Genomic DNA, 18,941 nt, shown 5'->3' on the forward strand with positions numbered 1-18,941 from the left:
TATGTGTGTGTGTGTATGCAGCAGAGCTGTGTGTGTGTATGCAGTAGAGCTGTGTGTGTATTCAGCAGAACTGTGTGTGTCTGTGTGTATGCAGCAGAGCTGTGTGTGTCTGTGTGTATGCAGCAGAGCTGTGTGTGTGTATGCAGCAGAGCTGTGTGTGTGTTTGCAGCAGAACTGTGTGTGTCTGTGTGTATGCAGCAGAGCTGTGTGTGTCTGTGTGTATGCAGCAGAGCGGTGTGTGTCTGTCTGTATGCAGCAGAGCTGTGTGTGTCTGTCTGTATGCAGCAGAGCTGTGTGTGTGTCTGTGTGTATGCAGCAGAGCTGTATGTGTGTGTGTGTATGCAGCAGAGCTGTGTGTGTGTATGCAGTAGAGCTGTGTGTGTATTCAGCAGAGCTGTGTGTGTCTGTGTGTATGCAGCAGAGCTGTGTGTGTCTGTTTGTATGCAGCAGAGCTGTGTGTGTGTATGCAGCAGAGCTGTGTGTGTGTTTGCAGCAGAACTGTGTGTGTCTGTGTGTATGCAGCAGAGCTGTGTGTGTCTGTGTGTATGCAGCAGAGCGGTGTGTGTCTGTCTGTATGCAGCAGAGCTGTGTGTGTGTCTGTGTGTATGCAGCAGAGCTGTATGTGTGTTTGCAGCAGAGCTGTGTGTGTCTGTGTGTATGCAGCAGAGCTGTGTGTGTGTCTGTATGTATGTATTTTTGTGAGTTTGTCTTTAAATATGTATATGTACGTATGTATGTGTCTGCGTGTGGATGGGGCCCACTGGGACTCTTCCGTCCGGGGCCCAGAAAAACCTGGAGCCGGCCCTGCTCAGAGGTCATAGGTCTTACAGCTGGACAATGACCCAAAACACACTTCAAAAAGCACTAGAAAATGGTTTGATAGAAAGCACTGGAGACTACTAAAGTGGCCAGCAATGAGTCCAGACCTGAATCCCATAGCACACCTGCGGAGAGATCTCAAAATGGCAGTTTGGAGAAGGCACCCTTCAAATCTCAGGGACCTGGAGCAGTTTACCAAAGAAGAATGGTCTAAAATTCAGGAGAGCATTGTAAGAAACTCATTGATGGTTAGCGGAAGCGGTTGTTCGCAGTTATTTTGGCTAAAGGTTGTACAACCAAGTATTAGGTAAAGGGTGCCAATACTTTTGTCTGGCCCATTTTTGGAGTTTTTTGTGAAATGATCAATGATTTGATTTTTATTTCATTCTCATTTGTGTTTTTTCATTGCAAGCAAAATAAATGAAGATAATAATATGAAAGAATTTGTGATTGCAATCACTTTCAAGAAGAAACTGAGTATTATCTAACAGAATTGCAGGGGTGCCAATACTTTTGGCCAGCACTGTATGTCTTCTGTCTATTTTGTATACCTTAAGCTATTAGCATGTATTTATTGTTGGACATATCTAAATTTAATGGTACTAAGTACATGTGTGCATTGATGTCCTGCTGTGAGAGGCTAAGTAAACATATCTGGTGATCTGGTGCCCTCCTGTGGTCTTATATGATTACTACATGTCTGTGAAAGCTTTATGATCAAACTGACACTTTGCCACTTGTAGAAAATACTATATTACCTTTTTAGATCCTTGTCAATCATCTAGATATAGGATTATTGGATTGAATATTTTTCTAAAGGTCAAAATGGTGCTTTTTGTGGTATTTTATGACAATGGTGGATTATGTACTGATATTACGGCGTGAGTATAAAATCAATATTTCCAATATTCTGTAACATTGCCAACTATACTGAGAGATGGCTATTAGATTGAATATCTACTTAATTGATATACAGGTTTAAACAGCTGATGTCACTGATTTGGGATCATTACTGTTCTTTTAATTACCACTTATTGTAAAAATTAAGAAAGTTCTTTTATATGAAGTTAAAATGAACCATAGTCCTATTTTTATATAGGCATAATAACACGAAGAGAGGGCCTACTAGTCTGGGGAACTGACGACCCCATCGACTAATAAAAAGTCTAATTTACATATAAAAAAATAACTTTCTAAAGACCTTTTTTGAATATGTGTCTAAGTGTCAGGCAGTATAAAGGGCTTGTTAGGCAGGGTATTTAGTAATAAATATATAAATGCTGGTGGGTAGGAGGGCAGGGGCGCCCTGTCAGGTTCCTGTAAAGTAAATGGCTCCTGGTTTGTAGCATTATCTGCCTGTAAAGGGTAATATACCTGTATCTAGGAATAGTTTCTTTTTTCTAAATGGTCTGGGAAAGGATTTTTTTAATTTATTAATTACATTTTTTCCATCCATTGTCAAATGAGCTTATCATAAATGGCACGAGTTGTATCCATTCTTTTAATATTTTGCCCAATGTCCTGTATATTACATTATCAAACACATGATGAATAAAAAATGATAAATACTATACAGCAAATCTCCACAATATCACTGGCGTATGGACAAATTAGACGTCATAGCAAAGGCAAATACTATAATAATAATTTGCAAGGACTGCGCAGTATGTCCATCATATCATGCTGTAGTATACTAAATAGGTAAAATAAGTTATCTACATCTGACATTCCTTATCGAGGTCTGGGTTTGTGTAGGACTTCTCCTCGGCATTATAAATAGCTGTTGATTTATCGCTGTAGTCGTTTTCATATGCGTTTTCTATTTGTTTTTCTTGGACTGGAATCATCATAACATCTTTCTTGAAAACGGCATCATCCTTTAAAAGAAGGAAAATATGTTAAAATTCAAAATTTTCTAAAAAAAAAAAAACACCAATCAGGACTGGACAGGTGCAGGGCTAAGAAGCAGACTCAGTCCTCTCCACCATCAGGGGTATCCCTGAGTTTAGGGACTGATTAGGGTCTCCTAGCTTGAGGGACAGCTTAGGAGCTCCGGTTTGCTGCTATCCCAAAGTCATTGTGACAGAAGAATGAACTAAACAAGTTTGGTAGCCAAGTAAGCTCTGTTGTTGCATAAATTACTACTTTGTCTACTTTGAGGACCAACAGCAGGGTAATGGACACCAGCCTGAAAAAACCTGTAAGTGTTGCGCACCCCAACTGAAGTCACATCCGGAGTCTCCTTGGCGAAGCAGCACGACACTCGTATGGCCCTGTGTTTGTACCACCCTTCAAATGTGCCTTAAAATCTGCAATATTTACTACTATTGGTGTTTACTGTGATTTCACTGCGGATTTCACCAAAAATCCAGTGTGAATCCACAAAAAATTCCATATATTTTTCCAATATAGTTATCTCACCCTGTCAGTGTAATCTCATGACATTCTTCATTTCTGGTCTAAAATTTAAGGGGTTGTTTTTCATGAAAGTCTACAGTCACTTTACACCTGCAAATAACTACTTACCAGTTCTTCTTCATCTTCTTCATCATGTCGGACACCACACCAACACTTTTTCTTGTGTTTATCTGACCAGAAACAGATAAGATTGCAGACTGGTCTAATGAATAGTGGTTTAATGTTCTTCCCGTGTTCATGTCCTGAGAAATAAATGTGTTACATGTTATATAAGTATATGGCTTTAATATAGCATTGGCACATTAGATGTTGGGAGGGGCTTTATCTACATTTTAGCTGCACCATACAGGAAGGGAAAAGACCAGGTATTCATGTTTATTCAATGGTGAGGGAGGAATAAGCCACTTTCTGACCTTTGTTAATAAAAAAAAAAAACACATTCCACTTAAATATTAGAAAAAATAGATAGACTTTACCAACCTGTTATAAAACTGATCAAAAGCCCAGCGATTATACAACCAAGGCAGCCCACAGCACTGTAGTAAAGGTAGGATAAACTGTACCAGTTGTCTGCCAGCACTGACCTTAAGGCAAAAAAAAAAAACATTTTAAAAGTAATTGGAGAGTGGAAACTCATAAAATATGTATTTTTTAAATCTTGTGTTTTATCGTTAATGCTTAATAAGTGTTGCACGCAGCTTTCGTCAATATATGATCTGCATTAAAAATGTTAAATGATAATTTCAACAAACTTTGAATAAATAAATAGTACGATCAAATATAACAAGATTTCTGATATATAATTTCATACAATCTTCTTTGTCCTCCTATGAGCCACTTCTCTTCCTTCTTCCTCTTAAATTACTAAGTCATTTACCTTGAAAAACAACTCAAATCAGTGTTGTTCAAGGAACAGACTGCCAGCTCAGTAAGGAATCAGGCTGTGAAGAATGTGCACAAGCTCTGACAGCTGGTGCTGCAGCTCCAAGCAAATCTTACTTCAGTGCTGGATTCACAATTACACTGCTCAGTATTGCTGTATTATATGATTCTTGTTTCGTCTGCTTTTTGTAACCCCCCACCTCCTCCCTTTTCACAAATTATTGGGGATTATTGTGGGTGCCGTGTTCCGCTCCCCCCAGTACTTTAACAGGGACAGGGATCTGAGTGACGTCACTGCTGCCAGTTGGGTCCTTCTTGTCAGTGTATCCCGGAGCCTGGAGAGATCAGACATGTTTTCGGTCTCTCCAGGCTTGGATGTAGCAGAGCCAGGACCATCGTGGCACCTCGAGTGGATTACGTCGGACCTGGGTATTTTGGGGTTAATAAAGTGGTGAAAGAGGGTGTTTTTGTATTTTATTCCAAACAAAGGATTTTTCTCTGTGTATGTGTACTTCGTTTACTTATAGGATTAGTGATGGGGGGGAGGGTCTCATAGAAGACCCCTTCCCATCACTAATTCTGGGCTTGATGACTGTTGTACACTGTTATTAACCCTCATTAACCAGATTGCCACCACATCAGGACAATCAGGATGAGCCAGGTAAAGTGCTGGGACTGTCGCATCTAATGGATTCAGCAATTCCAGGCAGTTGCTGACTGATATTTTTAGACTGATGGGCTCCCAATAACGTGGGTCTCCCCAGCCTGAGAATACCAGCCCCCAGCTTTGAGGCTTTATCTTGACTGGGTATCAGAATTAGGGGGGACCACACGTCCTTTTTTTAAAATTATTTATTTATTTATTTTATTGTACGACACAGACCTGCCCACCGGCAGGTTTTAGTCAGACATCTGTCACTCAGCATGGGGACGGATCTGACTGTAACCAATCACAGATGCTGGTGGTGGGAGAAGCAGTGAATATGTGTGAGTCTAATGAGTGGGTGCATTGAATATGTATGAGTCTAATGAGCGGGTAGGGAAGAAGAATGAGAGGCAGCGGGAGCAGTGTGACAGCCTCGCTGTGCCAGTGAACGGTGAGTATGTAGCGCTTGGAGAGAGATTGACAGAGAAAGAGAGAGAGAATAAGTGGCGTAATACTGTTACATCCGCATTCCTAGAAACCATATGTGAGTCATTAATGCATGCAGGTATATTCTCCAGGCTCTCCCCATTCAGTTTCATCACTTTCCTATCCATTGCAGCCTTTTCCTCAGGCCCCCAGACCTCTTTGTTGGGTCCAGCAGAAAATTTCTCGCATTTCCCATTGACTTGCCTTGTACTCGCTATGCGTAATGAATACATGAATATTACAAAGTATTCGTTACGAGTCCAGCAATTACGAATATTACGGTAGTCGCTCATCTCTGTTAATCAATATGCTGAAATGTCTATTAGTGCCAAAAGCACAGAATTATCAATGAATATTTTTATGCTGAAATGTCTGTTTGTGGCAGGGGCACAGAATTATCAATCAGTATTTATATGCTGAAATAATTATTTGTGGGAGGATTTATCTATTATTGCATTTTGTTACAATGTTGTGATGGCCAAAAAAATCATAATTCTGGCTGTTAAGATTGTTTTTTTCAAGAACACTGTTTATCAATCAGATTAACGCTCACTCCCAACCCCCTTTCCCGTCGGACATGAAATCCAGTTGTCAGAGATTGAGAGTGTGATTTAACTAGTTAAATGCCATTGGCGGATCTCCAATCCACCCGCAGCTGTTAGAGGCACAAGTTGGCTGACCAGATCATGTGCAGGGATAGATATGAGCTCGCATCAAAGCAAGGGACACAACCTATAACATACCAGTATGTCATAGGTCATGAAGGGATTAAAAATCAACCATTGTTTTAATTTTTATATCATAAATCAATAGAACACATGAAAATAAGCAACTTTGTAATATATCTTATCAGAGAAATCTGTGTCTTTCTTTGCCAGAATTGATCAGTCATTATCAAAATTCTCAATTCTGAGGTAAAATCTGTATTTAGTGAAGACTTTCCCATTACTGAGATAGAAGATGGCAGGCGTTACCGATGAGATTCAATGTAGATAGAAAAGGGAGGAGCTAGAATCAGAAGGAGGAGCTAGAGACAGAGGGAGGAGCTAGAAGCAGAGGGAGGAGCTAGAAGCAGAGTCCGCTCACTTCTCCCTCTTCTATCTACAAAGAAACTCGTGCAAAGTTGCTTATTTTCATGTGTATTATTGATTTACGAAATAAAAATGAAAACGATGGATACACTTTAAGTCTGCCTTCAAAATTTATAAACTATGAAACTATGAACTAAGTAGCTGCCCCCATAAGGCGATCTTCAGCCATTGACCCCTTTTTGGGATGGAAAATTAGAATTCAAACTTTACAGCTAATATTTTTACAATGGGGATCAAGGATAAAAAAAAAGAAAAATACTTTTCATTCAGCTCTGCAGCCATTATTCCATGATGTGGCCAATTTAACCTGCTAAAATGGATCAAAGGTTTTCTTTATATGTGTTGAAAAAACTCATTTTAAAAATCTACTGAATGAAGTAGGCAAAAAATGGCAATAAAATATGCAGACATGAGGTTATGTCACAATAAAAATAATTCATTAGGTTTTATCAACATGTAAAGAAGGTTTTTGGCGTTGCTGTTAACCCCTTACTATGCATACATACCTTGCTGGTGGAAGAGTAGTAGTCAAGGTTGTAGGTAGAACAGTAGATAATGTGCCATTGATTGTTTCATTCAGTAATTTGCATTCATCTGTTCTTAGTAGTAGAGGAAGTGACTTGGATGGGGGGGCAGGGTATATAAATCCTCCAATGCCAACCCAAAAAGACAAGGTGATGCCTGTCAGCAGACCCCCTAAGGCACCCTGAAAAGTAAAGCGATTATAGGGTTACAAATAAATTATAGCTTAGAAATTCTTATTATATAAACAATATTAATACAACATTAGTAGTTTATTATTTCCAAGAGCTGCACATTATATAAAACACATCTCAGAAAATGCCATCTACAGTAATTACAATGTGCAAACATATGTAGGAGATATGGAGATATCTCTAATAATCGTTTTACACTTACGTCTACATTGATGACAAAAGGGATCATCCATCACTGCTGGAGGAAAGAAGGTTTTAAGGGGTTGTCTACTACTAGGACAACCCCTTCTCAATCTCCATGTTTGGCCTCTTTAAAATAAAAAGGTTTACACTTCGCCTTCCGTGCAGGTGTCATTCCAGTGGTGCCGGATTGTGTGTTTCCGGGGCTCACGTGACGTAATAACCTCAAAAAAGTCCCGGGAATGTATGAGTAATTAACAGTAAGTGTTTTGAGTTTGTGATGCCACCCATGGGACGTGGTGAAGGTGTAGACACCACCGCTGCAATAACAGGGCACCCGGGGGAGATGGTCGTGCAGCAAGATGTTAACCCCTCCGTGGGCAGGATGGTGGCCCCGGGACCCATTTGGGAAGCGTGTAATGGCTGGGCGGTGCAGGGCAGCGCACGGCCAGATGGCACTGTTGTACTCACTATGACAGATACACCGGAGTCTCTGGTAAACCAAAAAGGATGGTGGTCGGTGCCCGCAGCCGGCTGCGTCTGGTCCACCACCAGGTTGATGGTCCCCGCCTTTCTCCTGCACCTCTTTAGTAGATTCTGACTGCCTACGCTTCAGTGACGGAAGTCCGCTGTCCGGCGTGTATGTGTCGGGAGAGCCTGTTTTGCCCGCAGGCGCTGGCCCCTCGATGGGCTGTTGCCGTCTTTCGGGTCTTGGGACGGGAAAGGACCTAAGATCCAGACCTCGATCAGTAAATTCGACGTGGTCCAGTGGTTTCTGGACCTCGTTTTGGGTCTGAGTACCCTTCCTGGTGCTCCGGTTTCCAGTTGGTTCCCCGGTTCGGTACCGGCGGGCCACTACCCTGTCCCGGTCCCTTACGGTTCCACCAGCCATCTTCCCGGCTCCTGCAGGCGGCAACCACCGTCTGCCTCCTGGCCACAGGGTATCCGGGCTACGACCCAGATCCCTGACAGACGTTTACACTTCACTACCACTCTCCTCTCCTCCCTAACAAACCTCCTACTAGAAACTGTCTACTTTTCCCGACTCAAGCTCTCTGAACTCATCGGCGGGCGTGGCCAACCAACTGGCTCCGCTCCCTGGTGTGAACGTCAAGACCCGAGAGGGGTGACTCAGGGTTTTTAGGTTGGCTGCTGTCACTTTTTTATGGGTGTAATGCAAGGGCCTATCTGTGACCACCTGGCTAGTCCAGGGCGTCACAAACACATCAGCAACAACAATTAAAAATAAAAGAAAATTGACTTCAAACATTCTTATTAATAAATGTCATTACCTCAAGGAGCAAGCTGAGTGAGTAAGCCCATCACACAAGAAAAAAAAAAAAAAATTAAGAGAAGGATACAAAAATATTCTTTCAATTTCATTCCAATGCAATTAAAGAAAAATATAAAAATATTGTAAAGAAATGAACAATGTGGCTCAAATGAGTTTTACAATGAAGAATAAGGATCCGTTCAGTTTTGTGATTATGGCAATCAGTCCTTAATTGAAAGGCAAAAAATATCAAAATTGTAATTTTAGGCCTTACCTTCCAGTTGGTCCATGGAAACAAAATGCCCAAGGAGAATAATCCTAACATGGGACCTCCACACATCCCATGGATACTAAGTGCAGCCTAAAAGAAATAAAAAAAAATGAATTAAAGTTATTATTAATCTTTTATCAGTAAATATTGGCAACAGCATTCACTATCAATCCATTGATGAAATGTGGTGTATATTTAAGACACATACAGTGCCTACAAGTAGTATTCAACCCCCTGCAGATTTAGCAGGTTTACACATTCGGAATTAACTTGGCATTGTGACATTTGGACTGTAGATCAGCCTGGAAGTGTGAAATGCACTGCAGCAAAAAAAGAATGTTATTTCGTTTTTTTTTTGTTTTTTTTTTAAATTGTGAAAAGTTTATTCAGAGGGTCATTTATTATTCAACCCCTCGAACCACCAGAATTCTGTTTGGTTCCCCTAAAGTATTAAGAAGTATTTCAGGCACAAAGAACAATGAGCTTCACATGTTTGGATTAATTATCTCTTTTTCCAGCCTTTTCTGACTAATTAAGACCCTCCCCAAACTTGTGAACAGCACTCATACTTGGTCAACATGGGAAAGACATAGGAGCATTCCAAGGCCATCAGAGACAAGATCGTGGAGGGTCATAAGGCTGGCAAGGGGTACAAAACCCTTTCCAAGGAGTTGGGCCTACCTGTCTCCACTGTTGGGGGCATCATCCGGAAGTGGAAGGCTTATGGAACTACTGTTAGCCTTCCACGGCCTGGACAGCCTTTGAAAGTATCCACCCGTGCCGAGGCCAGGCTTGTCCGAAGAGTCAAGGTTAACCCAAGGACAACAAGGAAGGAGCTCCGGGAAGAACTCATGGCAGTGGGGACATTGGTTTCAGTCAATACCATAAGTAACGTACTCCACCGCAATGGTCTCCATTCCAGACGAGCCCGTAAGGTACCTTTTCTTTCAAAGCGTCATGTCAAGGCTCATCTACAGTTTGCTCATGATCACTTGGAGGACTCTGAGACAGACTGGTCCAAGGTTCTCTGGTCTGATGAGACCAAGATCGAGATCTTTGGTGCCAACCACACACGTGACGTTTGGAGACTGGATGGCACTGCATACGACCCCAAGAATACCATCCCTACAGTCAAGCATGGTGGTGGCAGCATCATGCTGTGGGGCTGTTTCTCAGCCAAGGGGCCTGGCCATCTGGTCCGCATCCATGGGAAGATGGATAGCACGGTCTACCTGGAGATTTTGGCCAAGAACCTCCGCTCCTCCATCAAGGATCTTAAGATGGGTCGTCATTTCATCTTCCAACAAGACAACGACCCAAAGCACACAGCCAAGAAAACCAAGGCCTGGTTCAAGAGGGAAAAAATCAATGTGTTGCAGTGGCCTAGTCAGTCTCCTGACCTTAACCCAATTGAAAACTTGTGGAAGGAGCTCAAGTTTAAAGTCCACATGAGACACCCAAAGAACCTAGATAACTTGGAGAAGATCTGCATGGAGGAGTGGGCCAAGATAACTCCAGAGACCTGTGCCGGCCTGATCAGGTCTTATAAAAGACGATTATTAGCTGTAATTGCAAAGAAGGGTTATTCCACAAAATATTAAACCTAGGGGTTGAATAATAATTGACCCACACTTTTATGTTGAAAATGTATTAAAATTTAACTGAGCAACATAACTTGTTGGTTTGTAAGATTTATGCACCTGTTAATAAATCCTGCTCTTGTTTGAAGTTTGCAGGCTCTAACTTATTTGCATCTTATCAAACCTGCTAAATCTGCAGGGGGTTGAATACTACTTGTAGGCACTGTATCCACAGGTCTATATATTCAGATGTTTTACATGAAATGGCATCTACAGTAAATAACTGTGGCATCCACCTGCTAGATTGGATTCATATGGCATTTCCCACTACGTTCAGTGGCTCCATCGGGCTTACATCCAAACCCTCACAAACCAGGATTCGGGTGTATGTGCTGATGGGGCCACTGACTATAATTATCCGTTTCGATAGTTTATGGGCTTGTTGAGGCAAAAATCAAGTTGACTTTGTCTTGCTGTCCACCTTCCAATAGACATATATAGGCAAAAATGATGCACAGCAGCCACATTGCAACTCTGTCTGCATCAATACAGTCAATGACCGTATGAGTGAATATGCACATTTTAATGGGGATTGGCCATAAGCCACAGTGAGCCACTGAACTTAGGTGCAAATGTAATATAAATTTAACCTTAGACTAATAAAGGGGCTCCTAATCTAATGTCATCCAATCAACCCCCCTGCATTAAATTTGTGTGGCACAGATAGGTTGTTTGACAGACTGTGGCCTAATAAATACCTCCAGGTCTTCCATATTTGTACCCCAAGGCTTAGTAAGTATTTTATAGACTTGATTTAAAGTTTTTTTTACCATGACAATAAATGTATTCTGTGAAAGATTTTTGAAAAACAATAAACTTTTCAAATATAATTCATTTTTAAAAAAAGTATAATTTTTCTATTATAGACTTATTTATATAGCCTGAAGGCTTATGGCATTTTTTCTTTTTATTTGATCCATCAATTATGGTAATGGATTGTGATTTTGATGGAGGATACCAGACTGACTTATACAACTCTCAATAAGTAAATATTTACTGACCTGTACAACTCCACCCATCAGTGATGCAACCACCGCCATCACAGTACATAGGATACCAAACAGGACACCTAAAATATGATAAAAGATCAAAATACTGCAATTGCAATCTGCAATCATTTTTAGGGTAAGTTCACACGACTGTATTTTCAGTCTACATTTTGTCTTTAAAAAACCTGACATCACATGGACAGCGGGAGTACCAATGTCATTCAGTTAGGCTGATCAGATGAGAGCGCTCTTATTTTGTCTTCGAATCTATGTGTGAAAGAATTGCAGCAAGCTCTAATCCTTTCTGTAAGTTGCATAAGACTCAACTATTAAGGTCTATGGGTGCACAAAAAAAATCCGAGCACATTCGGATCAAGTATATAGCATCTGATTTTTATGGAAATTTTGCAATTCCTTAACATATGAAAATGTACTTGGTTTTAAAAATTTTAATAGCTTCTGCTCTATAAAACGGATGTCTTACGGAATGTATATGAATGACAACTGAGATGAAATTGGCAGTTTTTTTCTCTGGATGAAAATTGGGTGTTTTTTTTTATAAGTTCGTATAAACTTAGCCTTAGGGTGGCTTTACACGCTGTGACATCACTAGCCGATGCTAGCGATGGCGAGCATGATAGCACCCGCCACTATCGTTATGCCGATATGTGAAGATCGCTGCCGTAGCGAACATTATCGCTACGGCAGCGTCACACGTACTTACCTGCTCGGCGACGTCGCTGTGACCGGCGAACCGCCTCCTTTCTAAGGGGGGCAGTTCACTCGGCGTCACAGCGACGTCACTAAGCGGCCGCCCAATCAAAGTGGAGGGGCGGAGATGAGCGGGACGAGCATCCCGCCCACCTTCTTCCTTCCTCATTGCTGACGTGTGGCAGGTAAGGAAAGGTTTCTCGTTCCTGCGGCGTCTCACGTAGCGATGTGTGCTGCCGCAGGAACGAGGAACAACATCGCCCAAGCGACAGCAGCGATAATTGGGAGAGGACCCCCATGTTAACGAGGAGCGATTTTGGACGTTTTTGTAACGATCCAAAATCGCTTCTAGGAGTCACACACAACGAGATCGCTACAGCGGCCGGATGTGCATCACAAAATCCGTGACCCCAACGAGATCGCTGTAGCGATCTCGTAGCGTGTAAAGCCCGCTTTAGTTGTTAGATTCATTTTTAAAAGGATTGTCCACCTCTACAGATAATTTTTTTAAGAGCCTCCGTGCATCTAAAATACTTAATGAAGCCACCTTTGTCCATAGCTTCGAATCAGAGCTATAAAATTCCCATACTCCCTTCTGGCTGTCTCCTACTTTATGCTAGCCTAAACAATACCTTATATCAGAAAATGGGTAATGCATGGAAGGGATTAATGACTACAGGATCAGACTACATAGTACTTGATTGTAGTCTGTATCCATGGAGACATATAGATGTGCAGACAACATGTAATATAGACACAAACCTATTACGTTATTAAATTTCAACTATTTGCAAAGTTGCTCTATTTATTTATTTTATTTTTTATATCATCTTTATTTAGAATGTTTCAGGTCAATACAAGAACATTGGTTAAAAAAAAAAATAGTATAGTATAAACATTTGAGTAAAAGGGGTAATTAGGTAAAGCTAGGGAAGGAATGAGGGAAGGGAATGAGAGAACATGTATGAAGGGAAAAGAAAAGGGGAGCGGGAGTTGAATGGGATGTAAAGTCCTGTGCGTGGCTTGAAAGTCTGCCTAGGATAGGGGCGAATCATTAATTCTTATGTGAGGTATAAATGTTAACAAAGAGACCAAAAAACAAAAAGGATATATGTGCCGCCCCCCGTGCCCACAGCCGGGTTGCTTGGATCCGGATCCACGGTGGCTCGAGGGGTCTCCGGACCCGGGGGTCGTGCGGCCACTTAATAAAGGGGGAATATGTACAGGGGGATTAAAAGTTTGTGACGCCACCCATGGTGCGTGGTAAGGTGGTGTACCACCGCTGCTGTTGGTGGGGGAGCCCGGTGGCGGTGGTATGGTAGCAAGATGTTTAACCCCTACGTGGGTAGGAGGTTGTTCAGAGACAGGGAGCAGAGAAACGTATAGTGGTTGTCGTGGTGCTGGATGAGGCTGTGCTGATTTGTGAGGTCAATGAGCACACAGGCAGTGATTCAACCAAACGTCCTGCAGTACCGCTGACGCTGAGGGGAGCACGTCCAGGTGACCGTTCCCAGTGATGTTACTAGTGTGCTTTGGTCTAGTCTGACCCTCTGGGAGCCTCCACTTCCACAGCTCCTCACTCTCTGAGGCTGCTCTCTCACGCTGTCTGGGAGCTCCAACTCCCCAGCCTGCTCTACCCCTGAGAGCTACTTGAGAACCCTCTGCTCTCCTTGCTCCCCTGCAGACGACTACCTAGTCACCTCCCACCCAGTCTGCTTAACCCTTCGGTGGGCGACCCCTTTTCTCACTGGACCTACCAACTGGTGTGTGTGAGTGGGAATTGCATGCTGGTCTTAGCACATCACTGGGTGGCACCTGGAACCAAGGGAGAGCGATGGATGCTGCATGGAAAGGAAAATTGTGCAACACCCTGTGATGAACTGATAGGCCAGGGCGTCACATATACGCTACTAGTCAAGGAAAAGTTACTTAGCAATTTATAACTTTTTGTAGAGTGTCTATTATTTATCTATTTTTTAGTATAGACAAGCAAAAAAAATAAGTTTAAAATTATTGGATACACATAAAGAATTGCACATAAAACTGTATAACTAGTTACACTTTTTTCTATAATAGTGAATACTTACATAAGCCTTTACTAATCCAGGTACTCTTCCTGTCTGATATATTCTTGAAAATGTTCTTAACGATATCTTCAAAGGTAACTGTAGCAAGAGCGTTGATGCTGGCGGCCACCGTGCTGCGATACAATACCAAATATCAAACATAAAAAAATAAATCTATATACAGTTGAAACCAGAATTTTACATACACATTCTGGTGCAATTTTTGATTTCTCCCTTTGGTAGCAACAATGTGTTTATTGTAATGAGTCAAGTAATATACTCACCGGTTGCCATCTTCTCCCGTTTTCAATGACATTCAATTCTAACATAACATAACCGCATGTGTCACCTGCCGGATCACACAATGTCTGCACTATGTAGTGGTAGTTACTTTCATAATCCAAGTCTACGAGACTCATAATGAAGTCTCATTTTAAGTTCTTAGACTTTCATTCAGAAAATTTAAGGATACTAACTGGAAAGTAGACAGTGCAATAAGGTATTACCACAGTGGTACAGGCTGTACAGGAATGTAGTGTGCTCACCTGGTCAGGGTTGTAAATCCACAACCACCGAGTAAAGCATAGAGGAGTCTGCTGCAGACCCGCAAGGTGAAGAGCAGTGTATCAGGAGATAAGTGTATAATTCCGTGGTGCCAATGGAGGAGACCAGGAAGGATGAAGAAATATTTTATTAGTTTACGTTTATGAGTTCCTAAGCAAAGGCGTCTTCTTCAGGATGTAAAACTACTGAATTTGTAGTTTTATGTCCCGAATAAGAAGCCTTCACTTCGAAAAGCGTAGACTAAAAAACTACTTATTCATCCATCCTGGTCTCCTCTATTGGCAGAACAGAATTAACCTCTTATCTACTGATACAGTGAAAAAATTTAAAAAGAGACCTCCGCTTCATAAAGAAGACACAGTGTAAACCATCAAATGACGATGGAAAAGGCCAGAATGCTGCTGAAAATAGCAGAATACAGTGACGAGTGAATAAATTACTGCATTTGTGACGCCCCTGACCTAATCAGGGTGTCACAGGAAACTGCACTCCTTTCTCTTATGGTGCAGAGCTCAACCCCCCATGGTTCTGGGATCCTAACTGTTGGTATTGCTTCCATCAGCATCCAAATCCTAGCCACACCTCACACCACAACCTGTCAGGTACACCAGTGGGTGGTATAGCTGGAAAAGGGCCACCCGCTTAGGGGTCAGGCAGACTGGTGGGAGGGATAAGTTGAGTTGAGTGGTGGTGTGCCACCCCGTGCTAGCAGCCAAGCTGCTCGAATCCGGATCCGCGGTGGCTCGAGGGGTCTCCGGACCCGGGGGTCGTGTGGCCACTCAAATGAAGGGGGGTATTTACAGGGGATTGTAAAGTTTGTGACGCCACCCGTGGTATGTGGTATTTAGGAGTACCACCGCTGCAGTTGGGAGTACCAGGGGATGATAGAATCGGGCAGCAAGGTGTTGTAACCTGGGGCTCGATGATGGTGTGGGGAAGTGCCATTGGGTGCAAGGGGGGTCACTTGCGTACTCACTCTGTCTATTAAGCTGACAGACAACTGGATAAACCAAAGTTCTGAATGCCGCTGCCACCGAGGGGAGCTATTTTGGGTCCCGTCCGCAATGCTGCTGCCTGGTGATCTGTGAGCTGCCTCCTGGCACTAAATTTACTTCTCTGTTGGACCCGGTAGTATGGAACTTGACGGGTCCCGCTCCCCACTATGGCTAAGTGTGGGAGCTTGCTCTCAGGGTTCACGCTTGGGATTTTCTGGACCGTTTTTAGTGGAAAGTCCTATCCCCCTCGTTGCGCTAGTACCCCGATTCTGGAGTGGGTGGAGCGTGAATCTTGAAGTCACCATTCTCGTTGGGTAAATTGTTAGGTTGCCTGAAGCTACTCCCTGACCTAGGATCCACGTACCCCGTCGTGCCCTGGTCCCAGCCCAGTGATGGTGCAAGGCCGCCGGCTATCCTCCTCGACAGTCCTGTGCCCCTTGCCACGATCCTCTGTGACTGAGGGTCCAGCTCCTCTAGGCCCAGACCACCGTCTGCCACATAGATAACTTCCTAGGAGCCCTGCTCCTGACCTCCTCTCTCCTTCACTTCCAAACTACAACTCCCCTACTCCTGACACTCCTGACCTCCCCTCTCCAACCCCCCCAGGTGGGCTACTCTAATCCACTCAAGTCGTCCACTGGTATTTTTGGTGGATGTGTGGCAGAGTGTACCTAGGATTCGATTAGCTGATGTAGGCAACACCATATAGTTGGGGACCCATAACCAAAAAGGAGGTGGATATTGCACGGGAGGGCAGATTGTGCAATACCCTGTGACGACCTGATAGTCAAGTAGCCCTCGAGAGTGAGGAGCTGAGGTAGTTGGATCTCTCTGGAAGACTTTGGCTAGGTCGCAGACAGTGGTCTGGGACGAGAGGAGTCAGAGACCCAGTTGCAGGGTATTGGAGAAGGGTGCTCAGACTTCGTTTTGGAGAACGGTCAACACCGGAAAATCTAGTAACTGGTATTGAGCACGGCGGGGTACTGAACCCTAGATCAGGGAGTAGCTTCACGCAACCTGATAATTAACCTGTGAAGGATAGTCTCTTTATGAACTTTCCCCAAGAGCTCAGAGATGGAAGGCACCAACACAACGAGGGGGATAGGGCTTTCCAGCCTTTGCAGCACACTGAAATCCCAAGTGTCAGCCATCGAGAGCACAGCTCCTCTAAATAATTGTAGGGAGCAAGACCCCGAAAGCTTCAGGCTAAGGGGTCACTCAGAAAAGTCTAAACATAGTGCATGGATGCAGGTCCAGAACCATCAGCAATACCAACTGGATGGATTCCCGGACGAGCTCCTCCGAGTGGCAGTGGCACCCAGAGACTTGGTTTACTCCTGTGTCAGAGTCTGCTTAATGGTTGCACCAACATCCACACTGCCTGAGTGAGTACGCTGCGCTCCCCTGAGTCTGCCTGCCTGGCCTGCACCACGCTCCCCTACACTTCCACCATCCTGAGCCCCGGAGCCTCCCCTACTCGTGGAAGGAACGTTATCTGGCTGCCCCGCTCCATCTCCCCCAGGTACTCCCATCGGTAGTGGCGGTACTCTCCTTACCGCGATGGGTGGCGTCACAAACACTAACCCCATATAAATAGCCCCCCTTTTATTTTTGAGTGGCCGTAAGCCCACCGGTCCGGAGACCTTCGAGCCACAGCAACCCCGGATCCGAGCAGTATGACTGCTGCAGGGGCAGAACACATTCATTACACATACCCATGTGATTGCTACTAGAGGGAGAAATAAAGAATTTCACCAGATTGCTCAGATTCACCAGATTAAGTTAATAATCCATTTGCAGTTACTTCTCTCTCATGGTGCCTGTCAACAATTTGAATGATCTTGTTTCCCAAGACAGAAAATTATAGCTCCCCTATAGAGCTACAGTATATTATCAAATTAAAAGTACTCTGTCAGCAGGTTTTTACTATGTAATGTGACAGAAGAATAATTTAGCGACAGAGACAATGATTCCAGTGATGCATCACTTAGTTTACTATGTACAGCTCTTGAACTACAATCACTGTTCTCCCTGCTGCAGATCTAGCAGGCCACAAAATGGTAAGCTGCATATAGCCCTGCCCACACCACAGCTTTCTATGTACATTGTATACTGACAGAGAGATGCTAATCAGTAGTGAGGGCAAGGTTGGACTACAAGGCATAAGATACCTAGTTCTATAATAATATAATCATGCTGATAAAACCCTGATTGTATAAAAACAGTAAAACACAGCCCAGTAAATGACACATTGCTGGAATCGAGGTTTGTTCCCTAATGCATCCTGACTTCAGATTACATAGCAAAAACCTGCTAACAGATTTCTTTTAAAAAGCACAGAATTATGGACGTACATAACAAGATGACGTTCATTTTGTGGAGCCCTAAGAGGGGACTATAATCCATTATCTAGCCCTTTTAAAATTCACTATCATTGGCTAATTAGACAATATTTTTAAGAAATGATCTTATTTATATTCAATGGCTTGTTACCTTAATGTTCCGCTGAAGGCACATGCTACAAAAAGCCCTGGAAGTCCTGGCATTTTATCAAATATATCCATAACGAAATAGGGCATCATCTATAAAAAGAAATATGAAAGCAGGTTCCAGTTCTGCACAAACATTGTGAAGGCTTCCTCTATTTATTGCCTACTACAGTAACAGACTCAGTAAGGACTATTGCCAAGTGATTCTTGAGATTTATATTATATTATTTGTCCACCAGAAAACATTATTTTAATGTTAAGAGGGTGGTTTTTTTGTATACATTTTAAGCAAAGGATTTTTTCGGTGTTTATTTCTTTTCATTTACAGGATTAGTAATGGGGGTGTCTCATAGATGCCTCCCATTACTAATCTAGGGCTTTGTTCAACCTGTGAGCTGTCATTAAGCCCTTATATTACCCTCATTGTGGGTACACCAGGGCAATCGGGATGAGTCGGGTAAAGTTCCAAAATTGCCACATCCATTGGATGCTACAACTCTGGGCAGACGTTTTTTTTTATTATTTATTTAAATCATTTAAAAAAAGCCACATAAGATCCCTCTTATTTTGATACACAGCCAAGATAAGCACACGGCTGGTGGCTGCAGTCTGTAACCGTATGCTTTATCTGCGCTGGGTATCATAATATGGGAGGACCCTATGCCAATTTATTTATACTTATACGAATATAGAGAAGCAGACAGC

The 18,941-nt window shown here is 42.8% G+C and overlaps 1 protein-coding gene across 2 annotated transcripts in view; it reads right to left on the reverse strand.

Moving 5' to 3' along the window:
* Nucleotides 1-2,306: 2,306 nt before the first annotated feature.
* The window catches only part of SLC5A12 (solute carrier family 5 member 12), a 130,940-nt gene continuing 114,305 nt past the window's right edge, over nucleotides 2,307-18,941 (reverse strand). For both annotated transcript variants that reach the window (XM_075326511.1, XM_075326512.1), the window contains exons 8-15: nucleotides 18,241-18,329; nucleotides 14,210-14,322; nucleotides 11,424-11,491; nucleotides 8,786-8,872; nucleotides 6,849-7,048; nucleotides 3,718-3,821; nucleotides 3,346-3,479; nucleotides 2,307-2,696 (exon numbers count right to left, since the gene is read on the reverse strand). In XM_075326511.1, the coding sequence (XP_075182626.1) occupies nucleotides 2,535-2,696; nucleotides 3,346-3,479; nucleotides 3,718-3,821; nucleotides 6,849-7,048; nucleotides 8,786-8,872; nucleotides 11,424-11,491; nucleotides 14,210-14,322; nucleotides 18,241-18,329 (957 nt within the window). In that variant the 3' untranslated portion in view covers nucleotides 2,307-2,534. The remainder of the gene's footprint in view (nucleotides 2,697-3,345; nucleotides 3,480-3,717; nucleotides 3,822-6,848; nucleotides 7,049-8,785; nucleotides 8,873-11,423; nucleotides 11,492-14,209; nucleotides 14,323-18,240; nucleotides 18,330-18,941) is intronic.

Source organism: Anomaloglossus baeobatrachus, chromosome 10 (genome assembly GCF_048569485.1).
Source record: "Anomaloglossus baeobatrachus isolate aAnoBae1 chromosome 10, aAnoBae1.hap1, whole genome shotgun sequence".
Lineage (NCBI taxonomy): Eukaryota > Metazoa > Chordata > Amphibia > Anura > Aromobatidae > Anomaloglossus > Anomaloglossus baeobatrachus.